Source organism: Mesoplodon densirostris, chromosome 1, assembly GCF_025265405.1.
Source record: "Mesoplodon densirostris isolate mMesDen1 chromosome 1, mMesDen1 primary haplotype, whole genome shotgun sequence".
NCBI classification, from domain to species: Eukaryota; Metazoa; Chordata; class Mammalia; order Artiodactyla; family Ziphiidae; genus Mesoplodon; species Mesoplodon densirostris.
Genome location: NC_082661.1, coordinates 108,983,168 through 109,009,432, shown reverse-complemented (window position 1 = coordinate 109,009,432; position 26,265 = coordinate 108,983,168). Strand labels below are relative to the sequence as shown.

General features: G+C 39.8%; 1 protein-coding gene across 1 annotated transcript in view; it reads left to right on the top strand.

The window, feature by feature from the left end:
• NUP133 (nucleoporin 133) overlaps positions 1 to 26,265 on the top strand; it is a 52,906-nt gene that overhangs the window by 23,074 nt on the left and 3,567 nt on the right. The window contains exons 13-25 of the mRNA XM_060107504.1: positions 311 to 474; positions 1,525 to 1,619; positions 4,276 to 4,500; positions 7,685 to 7,807; positions 8,383 to 8,482; positions 9,048 to 9,299; positions 9,935 to 10,068; positions 12,413 to 12,571; positions 19,444 to 19,579; positions 21,120 to 21,238; positions 22,778 to 22,858; positions 23,603 to 23,667; positions 24,962 to 25,050. Coding sequence (XP_059963487.1) covers positions 311 to 474; positions 1,525 to 1,619; positions 4,276 to 4,500; positions 7,685 to 7,807; positions 8,383 to 8,482; positions 9,048 to 9,299; positions 9,935 to 10,068; positions 12,413 to 12,571; positions 19,444 to 19,579; positions 21,120 to 21,238; positions 22,778 to 22,858; positions 23,603 to 23,667; positions 24,962 to 25,050 — 1,742 coding nt within the window. The remainder of the gene's footprint in view (positions 1 to 310; positions 475 to 1,524; positions 1,620 to 4,275; positions 4,501 to 7,684; positions 7,808 to 8,382; positions 8,483 to 9,047; positions 9,300 to 9,934; positions 10,069 to 12,412; positions 12,572 to 19,443; positions 19,580 to 21,119; positions 21,239 to 22,777; positions 22,859 to 23,602; positions 23,668 to 24,961; positions 25,051 to 26,265) is intronic.

The window sequence follows — 26,265 nt, the reverse complement described above, 5'->3', positions numbered from 1 at the left end:
GCATATCATCAGTGTTCAACACATATTTGTTGAATTAATGAATGCATAATTGTCTCCCTTTTAAATAAATGTTATTAGAAGTAATAAACTTTGGGCTAACATATGGGACTTTTAATTTCACAATTAACTTTTTCATGATGAGTTTAATACTTGTACTTTTTTTTTAACATCTTTATTGGGGTATAATTGTTTTACAATGGTCTGTTAGTTTCTGCTTTGTAACAAAGTGAATCAGCTATACATATACATATATCCCCATATCTCCTAATACTTTTACTTTTGATACTTTTGTTTTTTTATTTTATTTCAGAAAAGATTTAGGTCATGCTCAAATGATAGTTGATGAGCTGTTTTCCTCTCACTCTGATTTGGATTCCAATTGTGAACTAGACAGAGCTGTTACCCAAATCAGTGTGGACCTGGTGGATGACTACCCCGCTTCTGATCCACGGTGGGCTGAGTCTGTCCCCGAGGGTAAGAACATCCTAATTTTAATGTTATGGAGAAGAATATTCTGGTTCTTTTGTTCAAGCGTTTCTCAGTGCATATTTTTTATTTTCTGAAACAATTTAATATTAATTCAGTATTTTATAAAAGTTGTAACTTTCCTTATAGTAGATTTTTAAAAGGGCTCAGAACAGGGAGCTTCTGGATGGCCTTAGTGGTTAGGATTCGGAGCTTTCACTGCCATGGCCCGGGTTTAGTCCCTGGTCGGGGAACTGAGATCCCACAAGCTGTGCGTCATGGCCAAAATAAGAAAGGAAAAAAAAAACCACCTCATCTGTTTTACATACATACATGCATACATACATAAAGGGCTCAGAACAGGTCTACATAGAAGAATAGAAACTGAGGAAACATTAGAGCAAATCCTACATGTTCTGTCTGAACAGATTAATCAGCCCTACTTAGCTTTCTCAGCATTTTGTTTCTAAAAGGAAATTGGTGGCATAGGTAGGCATTTGACACTTGCCCCAAATTAAATGATAATTTTAGCATAACTACTGAATTTGGCTAATGGAAATTATGTGCTTCTCTAAGAGCAGCAGTGGTCAGATCTCAGCCTGTAGAAGTGGGCATGTGTCCTCCTGTTCGCCCTGGGTGACTGTCCCTCTTACCCTCCACGCAGCATCGGGGTACTCGGGGGTTCCCAAGGACCATGGAACTGTCACAAACATCCTTTCTCTCCCTAATTTCCTGCCTGGCAAGTAATTCTCATTAGAGTCTTAGGAAGAAACCATCAGTGCTTACCTTCTTTCTTTGACTGTTTTGAGCTGTCAAGCTTAGAATGATATGAGTGATTAAACTAATAATAACATATTTGTGTTTTGAATAAATACGGTATGAATTGTATCAAACCCCCAAGAGTTTCGTCTAAATTTTTAACCTCTTGGGTAATGTAATTAATAATTGCGTTGAAAGGTTAGTACTTTCCTTTTGTATAGATTTTTCTTAACTTCTAATAGCAGTACTTTCTGTCAAGCCAGTGTATTATGTTTTTGTCTTGTTATTGTGTTTCACCAGAAGCACCTGGGTTCAGCAATACATCTTTGATTATTCTCCACCAGCTCGAAGACAAGATGAAAGCCCATTCTTTCCTTATGGACTTCATTCACCAAGTAAGCATCCCAGTTGCTGTGAACAGGGATGGCCAGACACCTGGCTTTACTGTGCCCTTTGTGGCTCTCTCCAGGACAGTGGGAGACCCTTTCTCACTAATTCTGAGGTGTTTCATTGGGTGGGACATGACTAGTGTTGTCCATTTTCTTTGCTGACTTAAGTAAATAATTCCAGGGCTGTGTGGAGGCCTGTTACTACAAGAAGCAAAGCTGCATTGAAAATAGGATAAAAAGAAGAAAAATAGTGTATTTCAGCAGAAATGTTATTTCAGCTTTTCTTGTTACATCCTATGATACCCTGCTTTTCATTCGGATTTCCTGTGTGCTTTTATATAAAACTTAGGTGTTCCTGAGTTGATTTTGTATTATTAGAAAGACAGTGAAGAATCTGAAGGCAGTGACAGGTTTTTCTATGTGGATGTGTAATTTCGAGGTACCATTAGCATCAAATACTCATTTAAAGTATTCTTTTTTTTTTAAGGGGTAAGGGAATTCCCATTTATATTGAGCCTAATAATAGAAAATGTTTTTGCTGCTAGACAGAGTTGTTACACAAAATCACCCATCCTTACCTTGTTGATCAGTTGTGGCTCCCAGGCATAATCCAAAAGAATTAATTTAAATCCATTTTTGCATACTTTTTCCCAGAATCAGTATGCCTGCCTGTTAAAGAGACTGAAGTCAGTGCCGCCTAATAGAACCTTCTGTGGTGATGGGACTGCCCTGTGGCTGTGCCGCCCAGTGTGGCAGCCTCAGTCCTGTGCGGCTGCTGAGCACTTGAAATTGCTGCTGCAGCTGAGGAACTGAAGTTTTCTCAATTTAAATGTAATTAACTTAAAGTCACCACTTTGCTGGATAGTGGCTACCTTATTGGATGGACAGTGTGGTTCTAGAGGATTCCAGAAATACCTTGGTTGTTTCTAATACCTCATTCTGCTTCAGTTTTTATTTATTTATTTATTTATTTATTTTTGCTGTGTTGGGTCTTCGTTTCTGTGCAAGGGCTTTCTCTAGTTGTGGCAAGCGGGGGCCACTCTTCATCGTGGTGCGCGGGCCTCTCACTGTCACGGCCTCTCCTGTTGCGGAGCACAGGCTCTAGACGCGCAGGCTCAGTAGTTGTGGCTCACGGGCTTAGTTGCTCCGCGGCATGTGGGATCTTCCCAGATCAGGGCTCGAACCCGTGTCCCCTGCATTGGCAGGCAGATTCTTAACCACTGTGCCACCAGGGAAGCCCTGCTTCAGTTTTAATGCACAGTCTGGCTCCAGTCTGCTCTTACTGTCTGGGCAAGAGAACTTTATTTGTTCATTGAGTCTTTTCTTAGTGTTTTAAGTGGGCTGCAGATCAATGGGGAAAAAACATATTTTCTCCTGATGTAATTGTCAAGTGTTATCAGTTAACTCTTAATACATAACAAATACCCCAGGATGTGGTGGGTTAAAACAACTGTGGGTTAGCAGGGCGTTTCTTTGCTGATTTCCCCTGGGCCCTCTCCTTGAACTGGATTTGGGGTGGGCTGAGCTGGCAGGTCCCCAGGCGTCTCTCGTCTGACTGACAGTCGGTGCTACCGTCCGCTGGGGCCTCTTGGTTCTCCCCCGACTTAGTCTTATCCTCCTCTAGGCTGGACTGGCCTCCTGTGGTCTCCAGGCGGCGCTTCAAGGGGATGAACTTAGAAGCTGTAGGCTTCAGACGTCACATATTATCACTTCTACCAAAGCGACTTCTACCAAAGGCCAGGCCAGATAAAAGGGATTGGGAACTTGATTGTGCCTCTTGATGGAAGGGGTGGCAAGGTCACGTTGCAGAAGGGTGTGCAGAAGGCTGGGGTGGGAGGAGTCCGTGGCCCTCACATGCCACACTGCGGGGACGCTAAGTTATCGGAGCGGGGGCGAGGCGGGGGGAGCCATGGGGCTGGAGCCGTTGTGGCATCTCTTGGTACAGTCTCCCTGGGCCTCAGACCCTCGTGGAGTCACACAGCTGTTGGCAGCAGCGTCCGTTGCAAGGGAATGTCTAGCCAGATCTAAAAATCCCAGTCTGCCTGTGCCTTTATATTTCCTTTAATATTTAGAGCTTATTTCATTGAAAGACTTATGTTAATAATCAGGAAAAATGTACAACTAGATACTTGTACCTAAGGAAATAATTCTGACTATAAAACTCTCCTCCTTAAGCCAGAAATGGGCATCAAGCAAATCAGAGGCAGCTGATGCAAAGGGTCAGAGACCACCCCCCGACCCTCCCCACGGCTTTAGGGTTCTGGAAGATGGAGGCTGCTGAGTTTCTAGTTCTGAAAGTCTGGAGTCTAGGGGAGTTGATCAATGTCGCTAGAAAAAACAATTTTATGATTTTGATAACCATAAACAATAATTTGAGGAATAAGGTAGGTAGAGACAACAGTAGTCGACCCTAATCTGAGGACCGGAATCTCTGTACTTTCTTACAGGTGTAAATGGCCCTGGCTGAAGAGAGAGAGAGAGAGCGAGTCAGTGTGTGTGTATGTGTTAGGAACAGCCCCGAAGACCAATAGACGGAGGTCTTTCTGGGGGAGGATGGGGCCAGCATCTCCGTACCCAGTGAGCTGCTGGTGGAAATGTGACTGCGTTCTCCTGTATGTTACTGTGAATGCTTTCTAAGAATACGTGTTCGTCTTGTCACAAGGTCGGCTTGTTTGGACGTCTCGGCACTTTTCCAGTGAGAGGGCTGCCGATGGCCACACGGCTGCTGCTCTGTGAACACGCCGAGAAGCTGGCCGCCGCCATTGTCCTCAAGAACCACCACTCGAGGCTTTCCGACCTCGTGAACACAGCGATACTGATGGCTCTAAACAAGAGGGACTGCGACATCCCGTGCAACCTGACCCCCGCAGACGTCTTCTTCAGAGAGGTGAGATGAGACGCGTCCTCCCCTTAGTGCGGCTCTGGAGCGCTGTGCCATATACAGAACGGGCCCCTGGTGAGGAAAGGTTTGAGAACAAAAGATGTCCTTGAAGTTTTAAATTGGACTCCATGTTTTCTGGGTAAATTATCCCTCAAAAGTATCACTCATTTATCGCTTTCCCTGTAAGTTAGGGCTTGTAAAGACGACTACAAAGTCTTCCCTATCACGTCTGGATGTTTTCCTTGTGTTTCTCCACACCACGTCTTGACTCTGCCCTGGAGGGCATCTCCATGGTGGGCTCCCCTGTCCCCCGGCTTCTGTTGTTTTGATGAAGGTGCAGCACCATCAGGTCAGAGCTTGGAGCTGTCGTCCCCAGCTTCCTTCCTTGCTGCTTCCACCTGTTTGCTGTGCCTGCTGTCGGACCAGGCTCCTCTCAGGCCGCCCTCTCCGCCCCTCCAGCGACTGCTCTGTCCCAGTGCCCCTTCAGGCCTGGACCTAATCGTAGCTCCCCATCTTCCTAGCCCGGGGCTGCACCATCCGCCTTGGTCCCCTGACTCCCGCCCACATCTTTGTAAACAGTCCCTTCACTAAACTGTCCTCAGCTGCCTGCTGGGATCCTGCTCTACACCTCACTTTTAAAGTCAGATTTATTTTCAGAGGAAAAGAAAAACCTGCTGTTAACTTGGGAGGGAGAAAAGATGAAGGTGCTGGCCAGCTGGTGGCAGCTGGACACTGGTCAGAGCACACAGCTCTGGTACCTGAGTGACACCTCACAGCCTCATGAAAGGCAGGGCTGACTTTCCCGTCTCCCTTTACAGGTGTTGACGCCAAGACCCAGGGGCCGGTTGACTCAGCTGAGACCACAGACCCTGGCTCTGAGCCACTGTTCAGCAGGCTGTTTTGGGTGTGCTAGTCAGTTGCTTCAGGAGTTTGTAGTCCTTCACTAGGGCTGTTCCTTCTCCCTTTGTGGCGTTATCTGAGTTTAGAAACAGTGCTAGCTCTTCCCCCAGCTCTGTGGAATTTGGAATTGTTTTTTTGCATTTGGGAAGCTTTTCTGTTTGGTGCCTCTAATTTTATCTCCTTCCTCGTGCAGTCTGGCTGTCATCTAGCATCTAACAGCCTGTGCCAAGGGTCTCTTCTACTCTGAATATTTGATGTACTGCAACCAAAAATAAGACACTGAACTATGTTCAGTTCTGTTGACTCCATAAATGTATTTAGTTTGAAGAAGGCCTCATTTTTATACATTTGGACTTTTTTTCTAGGGAATGTAAGGCAAAGCACTTTTCTGTTTTATTTTGTTTTTTAATCAAGTATACCTGAAATCTGAATGAAAAAAAAGAAAGACAATTCACCTCAAATTTCATGACCTAACCAAACTGTTGTCATTTTTGTGTCCTTTTTTGTCTTTATTCATACATAATTTTACATGATAAAGTTTTTGTTTTTATTTTTTAATTATTAATGACAAATTGAGTTGAGCAAGAGCCTGATTGCTTTTTCTGCTTTTGGATCAAAGTGCAAAGCATACTAGTTAATTAAGTATAAGTACATTTTTCCAAGTAACTGGAAAAAAAAAGGGTCTGGAAATTATCAATTGGATGATACATAATTCATGAGTAGCACCATAGGAATATGATAGGAAAAAAAAAACAACTAAAAATGTGATTGGTTCCTCAAAAGAATGCTCCATATGGAAGATAGTAATGTTTAAGACTGTTTACATCACCATTTATCTTAATTTCTCTTTACATTTACTGGGCTTAAGCTTCCTTTGGGTGAAGTTCTAAAGGTCCTCCCACATGGCATAACCATAATAAAAAGAGAGAGCTGAAGAGGGTATGCATGTGTTTAGCGAAAAAATATATATCAATTTTTTTTTTCTTTTTACCTGTCCGTCCACTTGGGAGTGGTAAATTACATTACAAACAGGTATGCATTTTAAGACAAGAGCTGGATAACCCAAGTCAGGCTCTGATTGCTGGGCTGTGTAGGGGAGATGTGATCTCACAGCCCTGGATAGAAGGTAAAATAATACAGACTCTGCTTGAGGGTTGACCCTCCACCTGTTGCCAGTCTGGAAGGAGCCCCCGCACCTCCTGAAGCTCTATAAAACGAGTTAACTGCTTCAGAACAGGCCCTCAACAGTGTTGGTACAGCTTATGAACAATGTTTGAAACCATTGAACATGTAACTCACATGGTAAGGCTGTCTAGCAAGTGTCTTGGTATTTCATTTGCTTTTATATTATTTCCTGCCTTTTATATCACATATGCTTTCATTATCTTTTTCACATTAACAGTGTAAAAAATTCTTACAAATTCAACGTGCCAGAGGTTTCTTGCTAGGGCTGTTAGGATGCCTTTGACTGACATCAGAAATAATAAAGGAAGAAGAGTGATTTTGTTTGGGCTCCATTGTGTATGTGTTTATGAATTGTTCCTTCAACTAGTTTGTAAGCTCCTTGAGGGCAGCAAATCTAATTTCCATTTCTTCTTATCTCTGAGCGTCCAATGCTATGCAAACTCTAAATGCCAAGTAAATATCCACTTGATAAATAAAGGGAGAAAAGCTTAACTGTGGGCTGAAACTGGAAACAAGTGTTTCAGTGCTTAACATTTTTGCACAGTTACCTTCATGTGTTAATGACAAAAAATAGAACAGTTACAAGTTATTTAGTTAGTTTCTATGTAGCTACTGGTGTTCTACAAACATTTCTATTATGTCTAAAGAAAAGAAATTCTTCAAAGAAAGAAATTAGCAAGTTCATTGGTTGGATAACTATTTTAATCCATTAGTTCATTCGTTTAATTCATTACTTTGGGGTCTCACATTGTTATGTGACATCATTTGTAGCCTAGTACTATTTAAAGGTGGCATTGAGCCCTCATAGCTATAATAAACAAATATTTCAGTTACTTGATATTTAAATTAAAAACCTACCGGCTACCAATCCAGAATTTGCTTATTTATCAGACTCAGTTATTTGGGCTCTCCACCTTTTAAAAGTTAGGAGATTCTAACTTTTCTTGGCTTTTAAATTTGTTTTCATCACTGACTGTCCCTCTGACTACTGAGCAAAGGGTGTGACTTAGTGAGGAAAGCCTGCTGAGTCGATTCCAGGCAGCTGAATCGTGGCCCATCGGCATGGTCTCTGTTCCTAGTAGGTGCCGTCTCTGTCCTCCCTCAGGTGTCCCAGGTAGATAGCATCTGGGAGTGCTTACTGGAGCGCGAGGAGCAAGTCTTGAAGGACACGACCTTGGAGCCAGTTGAATGGGCGGAGGCAGCGATCAGTGTGAACAGTATTCTCAAGGTACGAACGCACGCTGAAGATACCAGCAACTCAAAGCCCAGGCTGTGGATGGAGGAGAAAGTGGTCTCCATGTTCCTACTTTATATCACCAGTGATCCATAATGGTTTAGCCATTCATTCATTCCAAAAAGTTAGGAAAACCTCAGTCATTTTATCAGTCAGTTAACATACATCTGAGTGTTTGCCTTGTACATGTTAAAAGTTTCTATTTGGTAGAATAAACCTTTTATTTGGAGAAGGACATGTATATCATTGCAAACGTATTAATGTTACTGTAACTGTCTGCTTTTTAATTACACAAAAGCATACTACTTATATTATTGATTAAAATGTTTCATTTAATTTTAGCTCATGGACTTTATAGTAATGGTCTTCCTAGTTCGGTTACCATAGTTTTCTAAAACTGAAGTTAAACTCTAGAGTAAAACAAATTTCAAACGCAGAAAGAATCAAAAAGTAGTCCTACAGGTCTGTGCCGAGTAATTTTTTGTAATAATAGACTTGATGTTTCAGATTATCTTAGAGATCCTGGGATCCCTTGCTTCCTGCATGTGATAACACATTTCATTTTCCAGGACATGCTGCAAGCTGCAAGTCATTATCGACAAAATAGAAACTCCTTGTATAGAAGAGAAGAGCCAGTAGAAAAAGAACCTGAGTATATTCCATGGACAGGTGAGATTGCAAGCACTGAGCCCAAATATACTGATTCATTAGCAGTTGTTCAAAATATATTTCTAGGTCTGTTATTTTCGGAAGCCATATTGTTCTCCTAGTGCAAGTTTGTGAGTGAAATGAAAAATAACATAAGTGCCATCTCCAAGATGAGTAGTTCTTATGAAAATCACTTTATTGCCTTGGAATAATTTGTAGATCTCTCTGTAACTCATTTTTTTAAACTGGTGCTCACGCATCTACTAGGTTTGAGTACGTATAGTTATTCATAGCAGCAGGCCCTGGATGTACTGACTGTATTTTTTGTTGATTTAACACAAGGAAGTAAGTGGAGTAGCATTAAAGGAATTTAGAAGGAAGAAGAATCATGTTTACCTGGCTTTGCTGAGGCCGTCCTCATAGAGAAGATGGGTTTGAGCAGGACATAGAGAAGTGTCAGCTGACCTCCTATTAGATTTCTTTTTCCATCCATCAAGGCTGACGGGATGTAATTTTTAGGCAGTTGGTCTCTTCCGTAGCCATTATAGAATCCTTACTTGTCATATTATTTTCTGTGATTTTACAGCAACGAGTGGTCCTGCTGGCATCCGAACAGCAATAGTGCGCCAGCATGGGATTGTCCTGAAAATGGTTTATCCTCAGGCGGACAGCAACCTCCGAAACATTCTGACAGAGCAGCTGGTAGCACTGATTGATTGCTTCCTGGATGGTTATGTTTCTCAGCTCAAGTCTGTGGACAGATCCAGTGATCAAGAAAGATATAACAATCTGGAAATGGAATACCTGCAGAAAAGATCAGATCTCTTATCTCCGCTTCGTAAGTGCCTGATATTTAGTGAGGGCTGTGGGTCTTGAGTCTGCAGAACGGATGCAGGAGCCAGATCATTCACGCAATGTGTTATGCAGTGTAATGTCGTTAACCCGGCTGTAGCTCAGAGCTTAAAGCAGAGCTTTCCTATGTACAGCTTTCTGTGTTCATTTATTCAGCCTTGTTGTCATTACTTACCAGGTAACAAGTGTCCTAGATGGTGTTAAAGATGATTTAAAAATGAATAAATTAACAGCATGTGGAGACTGCTTACCATCTCAGACCTTCACAGGAACAGCTAGACTGCAGGGTAGAGCAGACAAGGGTCGTTCCAGGGTGTGGAGAGGTGGTACGGCTCTTCAGAGGAGGACACGAGACGGTCACAGCCAGGATTCAGAGAAGTAGCTTGTCTTGCTACATGAAGGAAGGGAATAGCATCTTAAGTGGGCAGTGATGAAGCAAGGGAATTTACATCTTTAATGAGTTTATATGGATTATGAAACTAAATGCCAGTAACTGGAAAGGTTTCTATTAATTATTTTTAGTATATAATATGAATAAAGGTAAAATTTCAAGGAATTTTTTTTATTACATACGAAGTTTTCGCTAACAGGATTTTTTTCCATCTGTTCTCATTTCCATAGTCACACTAGGCCAGTACCCATGGGCTGCTTCATTAGCAGAAAAATACTGTGACTTTGATATCTTAGTACAAATGTGTGAGCAGACTGACAACCAGACAAGACTGCAGCGCTACATGACACAGTTTGCTGATCAGGTAACGAACCCTGGGGGTGTAGGCAGTGGGTCCTGTAAGAAGGCTTTACCATTTCAAATCTTACTTGGGGTTTTTGGAAGATGATACAGTCTTTTTGCAGATTACCAGATTCTAACTTGTACATTATGTTTCTTTGTAAATAGGTAGACAGTTCTTTATATGTAAATATTACTGACGGATTCTTTGACCTTTGAAAAATATGTTAAGACTTTTATTTCTATTCTTACATTTTCAGTTATAATTAAAAGTACTTAGGGATACGGATATTGCTAGAGTTCTAAAGTTTGAGTAGAAGATCTTGGGAGCATGGGATGCTACTTTTAGAGAGCTCAGGTTTCCGTACACCTAAGATTCTTGTTTTCCTTCTTTGACATGCTTCCTGTTTTCGTTTTTTTACGCTTACTATTTTTTTTTAAAGTTCGCATTGTGACACTATTCAGGTACATTTAAGTTGTTCCTTAAAGCCAGTCTATTCAGTCAGTTGATCTTTATGTAAAAACTGATTTTTTTTCTTACTATAAAGGTAACATTGTATAAAATTCAGGAAACCACTATAAACAAAAAAGAAGATTAAAAATCATTCATAATTCTACCACCCAGAGAGAACCCTTTTTAACATTTGGTTTGTATTCTTCTAGTCTTTTTACTCTACCAAACATGTTTTGTTAACTGCTTATTTCACTTAATACATAACAGACATTTGTCCATATCATTAAATATTACACAACCACATTTTTAATGTTGTTATGATATTTCATGGACTGGATGTAACTTATTTGATCAGTACCTGATTGCTGGACATGGCTTATCTCGTATTTCACAATAGTGCTGAAGTAAGTACTTTGTGCCTATCATAATTTTTATTCTTTTTAAGGATTCTTATTCTCCATCCTTTTGTGCTTTGTTCCTTTTATTTTCTTTAATATGTTTACTTGTTATTTTAAGTCCTTTTGTGCTGATTCCAAAATGATCATTCTTAGGTCTGCTTCTGCTGCCTGCATATTCATATTTTTCTGCTTCTTATGTCTTAAAATTTTTTTAAAAAATATTTATTTATTTTTATTTTGGCTGTGCCGGGTCTTAGTTGAGGCACATGGGATCTTCATTGCGGTATGCAGGATCTTTTTTTTTTTTAGTTGTGGCATGCAGACTGTTTATTGTGGCATGCATGTGGGATCTAGTTCTCCGACCAGGGATTGAACCCGGGCCCCCTGCATTGGGAGCATGGAGTCTTACCCACTGGACCACCAGGGAAGTCCCTTGCAATTTTTTAAATTGTATTTTGGACATTGTGTACGAAAGAACCGTAAAGATGGAAATCAATGCTGTTCTTTCCCCTGGGAGACAGGTAAGATGAGAGGCAGATCACTCAATACATCAAGAATAGAGGGGGGTCAGGGCTTGACTGCAGCTTCCGTTAAATTCATTCATTTCTGGTTTCAGATGTCTTATGGGGCTGGTGTGTTCCTTGCAGAATTCCCCCTTTAGTGGAAATATCTCTTAAGTACTGTGAGACTGCAGGACACTTTTGTCTTCCTTTCCAGCCCAGCCTCTCACACCACCCCAGCATCCAGCAAACGTCCTGTGGGGAAACTGGATGTGCCTCTCTAGATTCTGATTTATTGGGCCAGCCCACATGGACACGTGGCACCCAGTTCTGCCCCTGAGAATCTTTCATTCTGGAAGGATAGTGTCTCAGTACTGTCCAGTAGAACTTTCTGTGGTAATGGAGACCTTGCTCATATGTGCTGTCCCAAATGGAGTCTCTGACCACAGATGGCCTTCAAGTACTTGAAATGTGACTGGCATCTCTGAGGAACTGAATTTTACATTTTAGATTAAGTTTAAGCAGCTACATGTGACCGGTGACTGCCATATTATTGGACAGCGCACATCTGTATGACCCTGAGCAAGATCCCCTTTCTGAATCTGAATGTCCTCATTTGTTAAATGAGGTGATTTGAGGACCCTACAATGCAGGAAATGAGTGTTTAAAACTGGATTTCTATTCTGGAGTCTAAGACCTTTGGGAGAAATTTAATACTTTATTATCAGAATTTTTTTTTTTTTTTTTTTTTTTTTTTTTTGCGGTACGTGGGCCTTTCACTGCTGTGGCCTCTCCCATTGCAGAGCACAGGCTCCGGATGCGCAGGCTCAGAGGCCATGGCTCACGGGCCCAGCCGCTTCGCAGCATGTGGGACCTTCTCAGACCGGGGCATGAACCCGCATCCCCTGCATCGGCAGGTGGACTCTCAACCACTGCACCACCAGGGAAGCCCCAGAAATGTATTTTTAAAAACTGTATTACTATATATTATTGAATTCTTGCCTTTGTTCTTTATAGAATTTTTCAGACTTTCTCTTCCGTTGGTATCTGGAGAAAGGAAAGCGAGGCAAATTATTATCTCAGCCTATTTCTCAGCACGGACAGTTGGCCAATTTTTTGCAAGCTCATGAACATCTCAGCTGGTTACATGAAATTAACAGCCAAGAATTAGAAAAGGTAAGAAGGATTCAGTTATATGGAGCAGATTTAGGCAATTTTTGTTTAGTTTTAACTAGTCTCGTTTTTTGTAGTTAAATACTACTTATGGATTTTTTAAAAATGTGTATCTCCTATTCTCTCACATTATTTGATAGAAGTATTTTTCAGTTATGATGGTATTACCATTACTTGTTATACCTCAGTAAAAAAAAATGAAGACTATTGTGATTTGACTGTTACTACAGTAAAATAAAGCACAAAAACTTCCATAATTAGCAGTTATTGGCCTTTTTTTTTTTTTTTTTTGCGGTACGCAGGCCTCACTGTTGTGGCCTCTCCCGTTGCAGAGCACAGGCTCCGGACACGCAGGCTCAGCGGCCATGGCTCATGGGCCCAGCCGCTCCGTGGCACATGGGATCCTCCCGGACCCGGGCACAAACCCGTGTCCCCTGCATCGGCAGGCGGACTCCCAACCACTGCGCCACCAGGGAAGCCCTATTGGCCTTTTTTTGTAATGAGTATTTTCTTGTAATAAAAATGTTCAGGGCTTCCCTCGTGGCGCAGTGGTTGAGAGTCCGCCTGCCGATGCAGGGGACACGGGTTCATGCCCCGGTCCGGGAAGATCCCACGTGCTGCGGAGCGGCTGGGCGTGTGAGCCATGGCCGCTGAGCTTGCGCGTCCAGAGCCTGTGCTCCGCAACGGGAGAAGCCACAACAGTGAGAGGCCCGCATACTGCAAAAAAAAAAAAAAAAATGTTCAAATTATCAGTAAAAAGAGTACATGAATTAAAGTTTGTCCTTGACAGGGTATTGACATGAGAGCAAATGTTGGGGTTTTTTGGGGTTTTTTTGGCTAGGATCCTGTTACAGCCCTTTTTTTTCTTTAATTGGGGTATAGTTGTTCTACAACGTTGTGTTAGTTTCTACTTTACAGCAAAGTGGAGTTCCCTGTGCTATACAGCAGGTTCTTACTAGTTATCTATTTTATCCATGTTAGTGTATATACGTCAATCCTAATCTCCCAGTTCATCCCACCCCCCACTCCCTACCCACCGCTTTCCCCCTGTGGTGTCCATACATTTCTTCTCTACATCTGTGTCTCTGTCTCTGCCTTGCACACCGGTTCATCTGTACCATTTTTCTAGATTCCACATATATGCATTAATATATGATATTTGTTTTTCTGACTTCACTCTGTATGACCATATCTAGGTCCATCCACGTCTCTACAAAAGACCTAATTTGGTTCCTTTTTATGGCTGAGTAATATTCCATTGTATATATGTACCATATCTTTTTTTTCCATTTGTCTGTTGATGGACATTTAGGTTGCTTCCATGATGTGGCTATTGTAAATAGTGCTGCAATGAACAATGGGGTGCATGTGTCTTTTTGAATTATGGTTTCCTCTGGGTATATGCCCAGTAGTGGGATTGCTGGGTCATATAGTAATTCTATTTTTAGTTTTTTAAGGAACCTCCGTACTGTTCTCCATAGTGGCTGTATCAATTTACATTCCCACCAACAGTGCAAGAGGGTCGCCTTTTCTCCACACCCTCTCCAGCATTTATTGTTTAGATTTTCTTATGATGCCCATTCTAACCGGTGTGAGGTGATACCTCATTGTAGCTTTGATTTGCATTTCTGTAGTTAATGATGTTGAGCAGCTTTTCATGTGCCTGTTGGCCATCTGTATGTCTTCTTTGGAGAAATGTCTATTTAGGTCTTCTGCCCATTTTTTATTAGGTTGTTTTTTTTTTATATTGAGCTGCACGAGCTGTTTATATATTTTGTTTGTTTGTTTGTTTGTTTGTTTTTCTTTTTGCGGTATGTGGGCCTCTCACTGTTGTGGCCTCTCCCGTTGCGGAGCACAGGCTCCGGATGCGCAGGCCCAGCGGCCATGGCTCACGGGCCCAGCCGCTCCGCGGCATATGGGATCCTCCCAGGCCGGGGCATGAACCCGTATCCCCTGCATCGGCAGGCGGACTCTTAACCACTGCGCCACCAGGGAGGCCCTGTTTATATATTTTGGAGGTTAATCCTCTGTCCGTTGATTCATTTGCAAATATTTTCTCCCATTCTGACACTTGTCTTTTCGTCTTGTTTATAGTTCCCTTTGCTGTACAAAAGCTTTTAAGTTTCACTAGGTCCCATTTGTTTATTTTTGTTTTTATTTCCATGACTGTAGGAGGTGGGTCAAAAAAGATCTTGCTGTGATTTATGTCAAAAAGTGTTCTTCTAATGTTTTCCTCTAAGAGTTTTATAGTGTCTGGCCTTGCATTTAGGTCTTCAATCCATTTTGAGTTTATTTTTGTGTATGGTGTTAGGGAGTGTTCTAATTTCATTCCTTTGCATGTAGCTATCCAGTTTTCCCAGCACCACTTACTGAAGAGACTGTCTTTTCTCCATTGTATATCCTTGCCTCCTTTGTCATAGATTAGTTGACCACAGGAGCATGGGTTTATCTCTGGGCTTTTTATCCTGTTCCATTGATCTATATTACTGTTTTTGTGCCAGTACCATATTGTCTTGATTACCATAGCTTTGTAGTATAGTCTGAAGTCAGGGAGTCTGATTCCTCCAGCTCCGTTTTTTTTCCTCAAGAATGCTTTAGCTATTCGGGCTCTTCTGTGTCTCCATACAAATTTTAAGATTTTTAGTTCTAGTTCTGTCAAAAATGCCATTAATAATTTGATAGGGATTGCACTGAATCTGTAGATTGCTTTTGGGTAGTATAGTCATTTTCACAATGTTGATTCTTCCACTCCAAGAACATGTATATCTCTCCATCTGTTTGTGTCATCTTTGATTTCTTTCATCAGTGTCTTATAGTTTTCTGAGTATAGATCTTTTACCCCCTAGGTAGGTTTATTCCTAGGTGTTTTATTCTTTTTGCTGCAGTGGGATTCTTTCCTTAATTTCTCTTTCTGATCTTTCATACTTAGCATATAGGAATGCAAGAGATTTCTGTGTGTTAATTTTGTATCCTGCAACTTTACCAAATTCATTGATGAGCTCTAGTAGTTTTCTGGTGGCATCTTTAGGATTTTCTATTTATAGTATCATGACATCTGCAAACAGTGACAGTTTTACTTCTTCTCTTCCAATTTGTATTCCTTTTATTTTTTTTCTCTGACTGCCGTGGCTAGGACTTTCAAAACTATGTTGAATAACAGTGGCTAGAGTGGACATCCTTGTCTTGTTCCTGATCTTAGAGGAAATGCTTTCAGTTTTTCACATTGAGAATGATGTTTGCTGTGGGTTTCTCATATATGGCCTTTATTATGTTGAGGTAGATTCCCTCTATGCCCACTTTCTGGAGAGTTTTTATCATAAATGGATGTTGAATTTTGTCAAAAGCTTTTTCTGCATCTACTGAGATGATCATATGGTTTTTATTCTTCAATTTGTTAATATGGTGTATCACACTGATTGATTTGTATATATTGAAGAATCCTTGAATCCCTGGGATAAATGCCACTTGGTCATGGTGTATGATCCTTTTAATGTGCTGTTGGATTCTGTTTGCTAGTATTTTTTTGAGGATTTTTACATCTATATTCATCAGTGATATTGGTCTGTAATTTTCTTGTTTTGTAGTATCTTTGTCTGGTTTTGGTATCAGGGTGATGGTGGCCTTACAGAATGGGTTTGGGAGTGTTCCTTCCTCTGCAATTTTTGGGAAGAGTTTGAGAAGGATGGGCGTTAGCTCATCTCTAAATGTTTGATAGAATTCTCCTGTGAAGCCACCTGGTCCTGGACTTTTGTTTGTTGGAAGATTTTTAATCATACTTTCAATTTCATTACTTGTGATTGGTCTGTTCCTATTTTCTGTTTCTTCCTGGAAGAAATAGAATGGAAGCTTATACCTTTCTAAACATTTGTCCATTTCTTCCAGGTTGTCGTTTTTATTGGCATAGTATTGCTTGTAGTAATCTCTTAGGATGCTTTGTATTTCTGCAGTGTCTGTTGTAACTTCTCCTTTTTCATTTCTAATTTTATGGATTTGAGTCCTCTCCCTCTTTTTCTTGATGAGTCTGGCTAATGGTTTATCAATTTTGTTTATCTCCTCAAAGAACCAGCTTTTAGTTTTATTGATCATTGCTATTGTTTTCTTTGTTTCTATTTCATTTATTTCTGCTCTGATCTTTATGATTTCTTTCCTTCTACTAACTTTTTTTTCTTCTTCTTCTTTCTCTAGTTCCTTTAGGTGTAAGGTTAGATTGTTCATTTGAGATTTTTCTTGTTTCTTGAGGTAAGATTGTATTGCTATAAACTTCCCTCTTAGAACTGTTTTCACTGCATCCCATAGGTTTTGGGTCGTTGTGTTTTCGTTGTCATTTGTCTCTAGGTATTTTTCGATTTCCTCTTTGATTTCTTCAGTAATCTCTTGGTTATTTAGTAATGTATTGTTTAGCCTCCATGTGTTTGTGTGTTTTACGTTTTTTTCCCTGTAATCGATTTCTAATCTCATAGCATTGTGGTTGGGAAAGATGTTTGATATGATTTCAATTTCCTTAAATTTACCGAGGCTTGATTTGTGACCCAAGATGTGATCTATCTTGGAGAATGTTCTGTGTGCACTTGAGAAGAAAGTGTAATCTGCTGTGTTTGGATGGAATGTCCTGTAAATATCAATTAAATCTATCTGATCTATTGTGTCATTTAAAGCTTCTGCTTCCTTATTTATTTTCATTTTGAATGATCTGTCCATTGGCGTAAGTGAGGTGTTAAAGTCCCCCACTATTATTGTGTTACTGTCGATTTCCTCTTTTATAGCTGTTAGCAGTTGCCTTATGTATTGAGGTGCTCTTATGTTGGGTGCATGTATATTTATAATTGTTATACCTTCTTCTTGGATTGATCCCTTGATCATTATGTAGTGTCCTTCCTTGTCTCTTATAACATTCTTTATTTTAAAGTCTATTTTATCTGATATGAGTATAGCTACTCCAGCTTTCTTTTGATTTCCATTTGCATGGAATATCTTTTTCCATCCCCTCACTTTCAGTCTGTATGTGTCCCTAGGTCTGAAGTGGGTCTTTTGTAGACAGCATATATATGGGTCTTGTTTTTGTATCCATTCAGCAAGCCTGTGTCTTTTGGTTGGAGCATTTAGTCCATTCACGTTTAAGGTAATTATCGATATGTATGTTCCTATTACCATTTTCTGAATTGTTTTGGGGTTTTTTTTGTTTGTTTGTTTTGTTTTTGCAGTACGTGGGCCTCTCACTGTTGTGGCCTCCCCTGTTGCGGAGCACAGGCTCCGGACGCGCAGGCTCAGCAGCCATGGCTCATGGGCCCAGCCGCTCTGCGGCACGTGGGATCCCCCCCAGACCAGGGCACGAACCCGCGTCCCCTGCATCGGCAGGCAGACTCTCAACCACTAGCGCCACCAGGGAAGCCCTTGGGTTTGTTTTTGTAGGTCCTTTTCTTCTCTTGTGTTTTCTGCTTAGAGAAGTTCCTTTAGCATTTGTCGTAGTGCTGGTCTGGTGGTGCTGAATTCTCTTACCTTTTGCTTGTCCGTAAAGCTTGTGATTTCTCCGTCGAATCTGAATGAGGTCCTTGCTGGGTAGAGTATTCTTGGTTGTGGGTTCTTCCCTTTCATCACTTTAAATATATCATACCACTCCCTTCTGGCTTGCAGAGTTTCTGCTGAGTAGTCAGCTGTTCGCCTTATGGGAGTTCCCTTGTATGTTATTTGTCATTTTTACATTGTTGCTTTTAATAATTTTTCTTTGTCTTTAGTTTTTGTTAGTTTGATTACTGTGTCTCGGTGTGTTTCTCCTTGGATTTATCCTGCCTGGGACTCTCTGCACTTCTTGGACTTGGGTGGCTATTTCCTTTCCCCTGTTAGGGAAGTTTTTGACTATAATCTCTTCATATATTTTCTCTGGTCCTTTCTCTCTCTCTTCTTCTGGGAGCCCTATAATGCGAATGTTGGTGTGTTTAATGTTTTTGTTTGTTTGTTTGTTTGTTTTTTGCGGTATGCGGGCCTCTCACTGTTGTGGCCTCTCCCGTTGCGGAGCACAGGCTCCGGACGCGCAGGCTCAGCGGCCATGGCTCACGGGCCCAGCTGCTCCGCGGCATGTGGAATCTTCCCGGACCAGGGCACGAACCCGTGTCCCCTGCATTGGCAGGCGGACTCTCAACCACTGTACCACCAGGGAAGCCCGGTGTGTTTAATGTTGTCCCAGAGGTCTGTTAGGCTGTCTTCATTTCTTTTCATTCTTTTTTCTTTAGTCTGTTCCATGGCAATGACTTCCACCGTTCTGTCTTCCAGGTCACCTATCCGTTCTGCTGCCTCAGTTACTCTGCTATTGATTCCTTCTAATGCAGTTTTCATTTCAGTTATTGTAGTATTTATCTCTGTTTTTGTTCTTTAACTCTTCTAGGTCTTTGTTAAACACTTCTCTCATCTTCTCGATCCTTGCCTCCATTCTTTTTCCAAGGTCCTGGATCATCTTCACTATCATGATTCTGAATTCTTTTTCTGGAATGTTGCCTATCTCCACTTCATTTAGTTGTTTTTCTGGGGTTTTATCTTGTTGCTTCATCTGGGACATAGTCCTCTGTCTTTTCATTTTGTCTATCTTTCTGTGAATGTGGTTTTCATTCTGCGAGCTGCAGAATTGTAGTTCTTCTTGCTTCTGAGAGCAAATGTTTTATACATGTCTCTTTTCCCAGTAATTAGTGTGGGTGGCTGATATTTTATGTGTAATTACTCTCAAAGTACGGTACTGATCTGTTTTTAGGCTTGCTAACAGTGACTTGATATTTCATTGATACAGCTTGTGGGGGGAAACCAAGTTTGGGTTTTACTTAATCTTTATTGCAACTTGAATTAGTATCCAGGATTTTATCATAGTTTTCATATTTTGTTTATTGTAGGCTCATGCAACACTTCTAGGTTTGGCAAATATGGAAACTCGTTACTTTGCAAAGAAAAAAACCCTTCTTGGCTTGAGTAAATTGGCTGCATTAGCGTCAGGCTTTTCAGAAGATACACTGCAAGGAAAAATTGAAGGTAAAATACAATATTTGAACAAGAAGACATACAAATCAGTCATACTGTCAATGTATTCTTAGAATGTGCTCTTGTTATCATTTAATGGGGTCCATTAGAAACAGGAGCCATCTCCTTTGAGAGGAGTGCTTTCTATTCAGTGTCCTCAGGCAATTACTCAGTTACATAATTAGGATTCTCTTTTTATGGAAAAGTAATTTGTGCCTTAAATAAGAATTCCTAAAGAGTAAATTCAAATGATTTGAACAGAGTACTCTGATTACACCCCTAGTGACTCATATGCTAAGAACAAACTGCAAAGAAACTTGACGTTTACTCAGTGGGTTTGCTGTAGGTGGTGGTTTGGGAGATTCTTCCTCATTCTTTTATTTTTAAACGCTAATAGTGCCTTTTGTTCTAGAGAAGTGTGTATATGTTCTGCAAGGCTGGCTGGTAGTCTGAAAGGGGAGCTGTATTTTAACCTGGCCACCAGAGTTAGATCATGTTAATCAAAATATCTTAGCACAAGGCTTTATTATTTCTGGTTCCGCCCCAACTTCTGGTCATCACTTTGCATTTTGATCACTTCTTCTTAGCTTTTGCTTTCTTAGCACAATGAGAATATTTTCAGGTCTCAATAATTTCCTACAGACTATTATCACAGTGTATCTAATTGAAGGGAGTAGATTTTTAAGAGATAACATTCTATTGGTTATACAAATTTAATTATGGAAATTAGTAAAGTATAGAAAAAAACAACAAAAAAATAAATTGTCTATAATCCCACTGCCCTAGAGATAATACTTTTTTAATCCTCCCAGTCTGTTTTCTTAGGTATAGAAATTGCACAAAACAGTTTTGTTTAATTTTTACAAGCTTGGGATCATGTGGAATGATGCCAGTATTTGAATGAGCATATCTGTGATTTAGTCACTCCATTTTGCTGTAACTGCTGTTAGCAAACAGTTCTCTGTCCTTTTTTCCTGCAGCCCAGCTCATTCTCGTGTGTGAAGCCAGGTAATGATAGTTTATGTAAATCAAAAGCCCCTGTCACCCTATCATATGGCGATAAATAACCATTGCTGGGTAATAGGTCTGGTGCACAGTCCTCTGGCTTGTGTTTTTCCTGGCATGTACTCGTGGTGGCTTTTAAGTAGATCACTTCTGTTAGTGAATGAAATTATACTAGAAACTCTGGTAAAGTAAAAAGTAGTACTTTACAGAGTAACCTTAAAATGGACTGAGAGACCTCAGATTTGGGGGACTTGTGCTTCTGAAATCCATCTGCTCTACAGTTGCTTCAATCAGTAGGTTTGTTTTCTTAGCTCTTCTCTCCCCTCCTAATATTTCTGGTTGCTGTGGTAATCCATATGACTTGGATCAAACCCTGAATATTTGTAACATAATTAGGAATCAAGAATAAGCAGAATTAATAACATTCTAGGATCACTGAATTAGTGATGGGATTACCTTTAGAGCTGTTCCTTTTCTTTTTAAATTCAGATTTGTTTATGACAGAGCAAACGTGAATGTTCACCCCTCCTCCTGTGTTGCCTCCTAGAAATGGCTGAGCAGGAGCGCTTTCTGCTGCACCAGGAGACCCTGCCTGAACAGCTCCTGGGCGAGAAGCAGCTGCGTCTCAGTGCAATGCCGGTGCTGACTGCACCACAGCTCATTGGCGTATGTGCTTTTCAAATCCCTGCACCATTTCTTAGTCTCAGAACAACCTCAGTGTTTCCTGGACCACGTAGTACAGTTCCTCAGAGTAGTCATCTTTCCATTTCTTATTTTCCTGGTCACTTTCCCCTGGAGTCAGGTGTCAGAAGCTGCTTAGGAGCAGGGTGCCAGTTAGCAGAAAGCAGTGGGTCAGCCTCTGGCCCCCATAGCTCTCTGCCTGTTCCTCAAGACGCTTATCCAGGGACCAGAAGAAATTACTTCCATTGTGCTTTTCTAGTACGGGACAGATATGTACCATGAGACATAGTTCAGGCTCTTCAAAAAAAATGGTTTTAGGAACTGAATTTGCATAGCCTCTAAGTGCCATCCTTACCATTTTCCTCTGCAACATAGCACATTCCTGAGGACATAGCTAGATTAGGGGCTGCAACCCAGATAAGGTAATTTTGCTGCTGTGCACACTTAATAGCCTTAATTCTGCTTCTCTCTTTTCCTTTCAAGAAAGCATTTCACATGCAAAAGCAGTGTCAAGGATCACCTTGAATTGCCCTAATTATGTTACTAAGAAAGCAGACCATTCAAAAACTTCAGTATTTTAGTCATTATTAGTAACAGATTTCCTGTCATTGAGCTCAGAGCAGCCTCTCCTGATAGAGCACATTTAATTTAAAAATCTAAGGGGCTGTTGCCTCTAAGACTCACCATTATTTTATGTATTGGTAAGAAGGAAAAAGTTGTCCAACTTTACCTTGATACTGAATCAATTTTAATACTACATTCCAATTTCAGGGATGTTAACATTGTGGGGAAAAAAGGTTCAGAAACAGTGAAATAAACTATTGTTTTCAAGTGTTGTAAGACAATGACAACAAGTAGATAGCTTTTCTTCTGAAGTGGTTTGAGTATTGTCTTTGCTGTTACAGGATTATGTGCAGTATTTTAAAATGAAATTTATGTTATAAGTAGTTTTTGGAAAAAGAAGATAGGAAAAATTCAAATTGATATTGTTAATAAGGCAAGCATTTTTCTGACTATAAAATTATGGGACATTTATGATCATATAGTCAGCTGTGATCTAACCAACCAGGGATAACCATTGGTAACATATTGGTGTGTTTTGTTATCTCTTAAGTAAACTGTAGACCAACTGCATGCTTTCTCATAGGTCTCAATTTTTAAAACTGTTGAAAGGGCAACATTTCAAAAGCATTATAGCCAGCTTTAAAAATGCAAGGGCAGCTGTTTATTACAGAGTATGCTCGAAAGAGTACTGAAATATATACTATCTTGAACTTATGAATATAAATTTACTGGCATTTTAAAAGTATATATACCAAGTTATGCAAGTTAGTTACTGTGAATGAACATAGGTGTGTTTTAAAAGACAGTTTGCTGTGAGGTAGATGGAGTATAATTTCCAAACGTTTTGCTGTTCTTTGCTATAAAGATACCTATAGACATGATGACTTCTCTGTAAATCTCTCCAGTCTTGGTTATATGAAGAGTTAAAATAATTCTCTACCTTATTTTAACTTGCCATAGCTATATATCTGTGAAGAAAACAGAAGAGCTAATGAGTATGATTTCAAGAAAGCTTTGGACTTGCTTGAATATATTGATGAGGTGAGTAAAATCACTTGATGATCTCAGGCAAGGATCACAATTTGTGTATGGTTTTCTGTAGAACTGAGTACATCTTGAAAATGTCTTAATTTTAAAAGACTCTCAAAAAAATAAAAGACTTTCTGGTTCAGCTACCCGTAACTCTTGGAATACATACAGCTCTTTAGAAAAGCGGCCAAGAGGTCTCACCTCTTGATAATTCTCACACATTTCCAGGTGTCTCTTTCCCTGCACAAATAAAAAATGTTGCTTTTCAAAGTCCTGACGTATTTTTTCTCTTTCATTTATTGAGTCGTTGTTAGTTTCTCAAACTGATATGCTGCTTGTCAATTTATTCTTCATAGTATTCACCCTAAGAGAAGCTGTTTCTCAGCTTTCTTAGAAAAAAAAGATTATAATGATAATTCTGTAGGGTGAGTAGTCGGCCCTGCAATTGAAAGTAATTTGGTAGATTATAAAGACAATAATATGTTGGCTTTTATGGTACTCTGTTTAAAATCTTGACTCTCTCAAGCTTCTTGATAAAATCAGATTGTCTCAGAATAATCGGAAACAAATTCATACAAAGTTCTTAAGAGTTTTACTCTTCTGAGTAGTATTAACGTCTCAAAGAAAGGGAAATTTTTTAAAATTATAAATTAAAGCATAATATTTATACAGAATTAGGAGTTGACATAACTCAAATTTAAGCATGTATTTTTTAAAATCAGGACTTAATGAGGATTTTTTTGTTTTGCTGTGAAGGAGGAAGATATAAATATAAATGATCTAAAACTGGAAATCCTTTGCAAAGCTCTTCAGAGAGATAAGTAAGTTCCCATAGTGTGAATATAAGACATGGTTTTGGAAAAGGACTCTTTAGGAAGATTATGATACCATACACATCAAATCGTTTTGTAACCTAATTGTATTGTAACTTACATTATAAAAATGTTAATGGTTTCATTAGCAATCCTAATTTTTTAAATTCAATAATTAAGGAATAGCTTAAGGACTTGGGACCACTGGTATAATAATTCTCTACTTTTGATTTTAAATTTTACACTGTCAGTTTGCACAGAATTGTGTATGTTCCTTATTTTCACAGAAGTTGGGCCAGTTCTGCCAAGAAAGACTTGAGGCTACAAATTTTTTTTTTTTTTAAATAAGAAGTTAGTACAGTTTGAGAATCAGTACCCTCTTCTAAGTTATTGTGACGTCTTTTTCACTGTAATCTCCCTGCACAGGAGGATTTCTTTCCACTGGAACTGTGGTATTAAGATTCAGTGGCAAAGAGAGACAGAATGATCAGCTGTAGAGATGGATTTTTCCCAGGGAAAGAATTTTAAAGAGAGCGTGACTTGAGTACTAAAAGCCTTCTCTACTCAGTTTTCCTTTTTCCTGTGGCTTTGAGAAATTGCAGTGGAACTGTTTTTACTAAAGCATTTCTTCCTCTAATCACTCCCAGATAGTTAAAATTGTTGTCAAATTTGGTCTTGGAGGTCATCCTCCGAAGCATCTAGCTCTACCTGTGGATTCTCCTTCCCAGTGATAAAAAATGTATTGTGTCATTTGACTGCAATACCTTGTCTTGGCTTCCTGATTAAACACTTCAAGGTATCATGAGGGGTATAGCCATTGATTACTACAAAGCAGTGGTTCTGTGGATTTGTATTTCAGTAGTAGATAATCTCAACTAGATAAAGAAAACTTTTTAGGTTACACCAGACACTGGTTGCCATTTTACTTTTATGAGAAACAGAATACAACATTTTTAAACTATCGCTTGTGCTCTGAAGGGTCATACTTTAGGGTTGTTACTAGGTTGTTACATACAGAATTTTCTTGGGAAAGATACCTCACTACTTGGTTTTGACATCAAATACATGCTGGTTATATTGGGTGAATAGCTACCTGAGTATAGCATCTCATATCTAATAGAGAGACTCTGGGTATATCCAACATTTAAAGCTCCTTTATTTAAATAGTTTTCAACAGTATCACAAAACTCAAGATTCTTCACCCCCTACAAACATCAAAACAAATCCACCATAGCAAACAAGTCATTTGTTTCAGATTATGGCCACAGTTTCATTTTCTCCTCACAGTGATTTTGTTTTCTAGCTGGTCCAGTTCAGATGGTAAAGATGATCCAATTGAAGTATCTAAAGACAGTATATTTGTGAAAATCTTACAGAAACTTTTAAAAGACGGTAAGTGGTTTGTTCATGTTGGAAATTAGTGTCACTCGTCAGGTTTAGAATCTTATAATAATGGGAATTTGCCTAGGTGTCAAATGCCAGGGGGTTAAAATTAAACAGTATCATACTTAGAATTAGAGAAATTTGTTTAAAATAGAGGGAGGGCTCTTTCCTCCCCTGCACGTTGGGGAGCTGTGTCATGGTGGAGTTGCTGTCTGCTTGGCCACTTAACTCTTGTGAAGATTGAAAACCTAAAATATGACTTTTTTTGGTATATCCCGTACTGAACTGGCCATACCACACCTGAGAGCAAACTACAAAATGTTTTATCAATCCATTTTGGACATTAATACTATAAAATTAGTTTTAAGAACAAAATGAGGGGCTTCCCTGGCGGTCCAGTGATTAAGACTTCGTCTTCCAATGCAGGGGGTGCGGGTTCGACCCCTGGTTGGGGAGCTAATATCCCACATGCTTCAGGGCCAAGAAACCAAAACATAAAACAGAAGCAATATTGTTACAAATTCAATAAAGACTTTAAGAATGGTCCACGTCAAAAAAGAACAGAATAAAAGGAGACAGGGAGGGAGTATGTTTTGTATATGTTTTGTACCTAAGACAAGTGAGCAAAATTCCATTTGCTGATCGAGGTGCAAGTAAGTAAAGAAGTGTTTATGGTTAAATGTTTATTATGAAGGGAGAAGATGAATTAGAGGGTACTTAACTTTTACTTTCATATAACTGGAGCTTAATATATGGAGAAAGACTAGAGGTGAGAAATTTCCACATTTTATACATAAAGACAAGTGTGGCTCTTTTGTTGTAGAATTATTAAATCAAAATATATGATGATAATCCAGGCAGTGTGCAAAATAGGCTAACCTAGTGTTTACCAATCTTTTCAGATTTAAAGACACTGTCTTTAATACCAGCTGGAAAAAAGTACACAATGACAAAAAAACAAAGTAAATTCAGCAGCCCTTCTAAATGGATGTGGATTTTATTCATGATGCTGACATTTACACACATTCGGAAATTTCTGTACATATATCTGCAAGACACATTATTTAATCTACATAAGACATGCCCGGCGTGCCTGGTACATAGTAGTCACCCAACAAACATTTGTTCTTTGAATGCCTGGAATTATTTTACAGATTCATAGCCCCAGTTCTTCTGTAATAGATTCCACTCTGCAGTCCTCTGCTTGAGAATCACTGGTTTAAC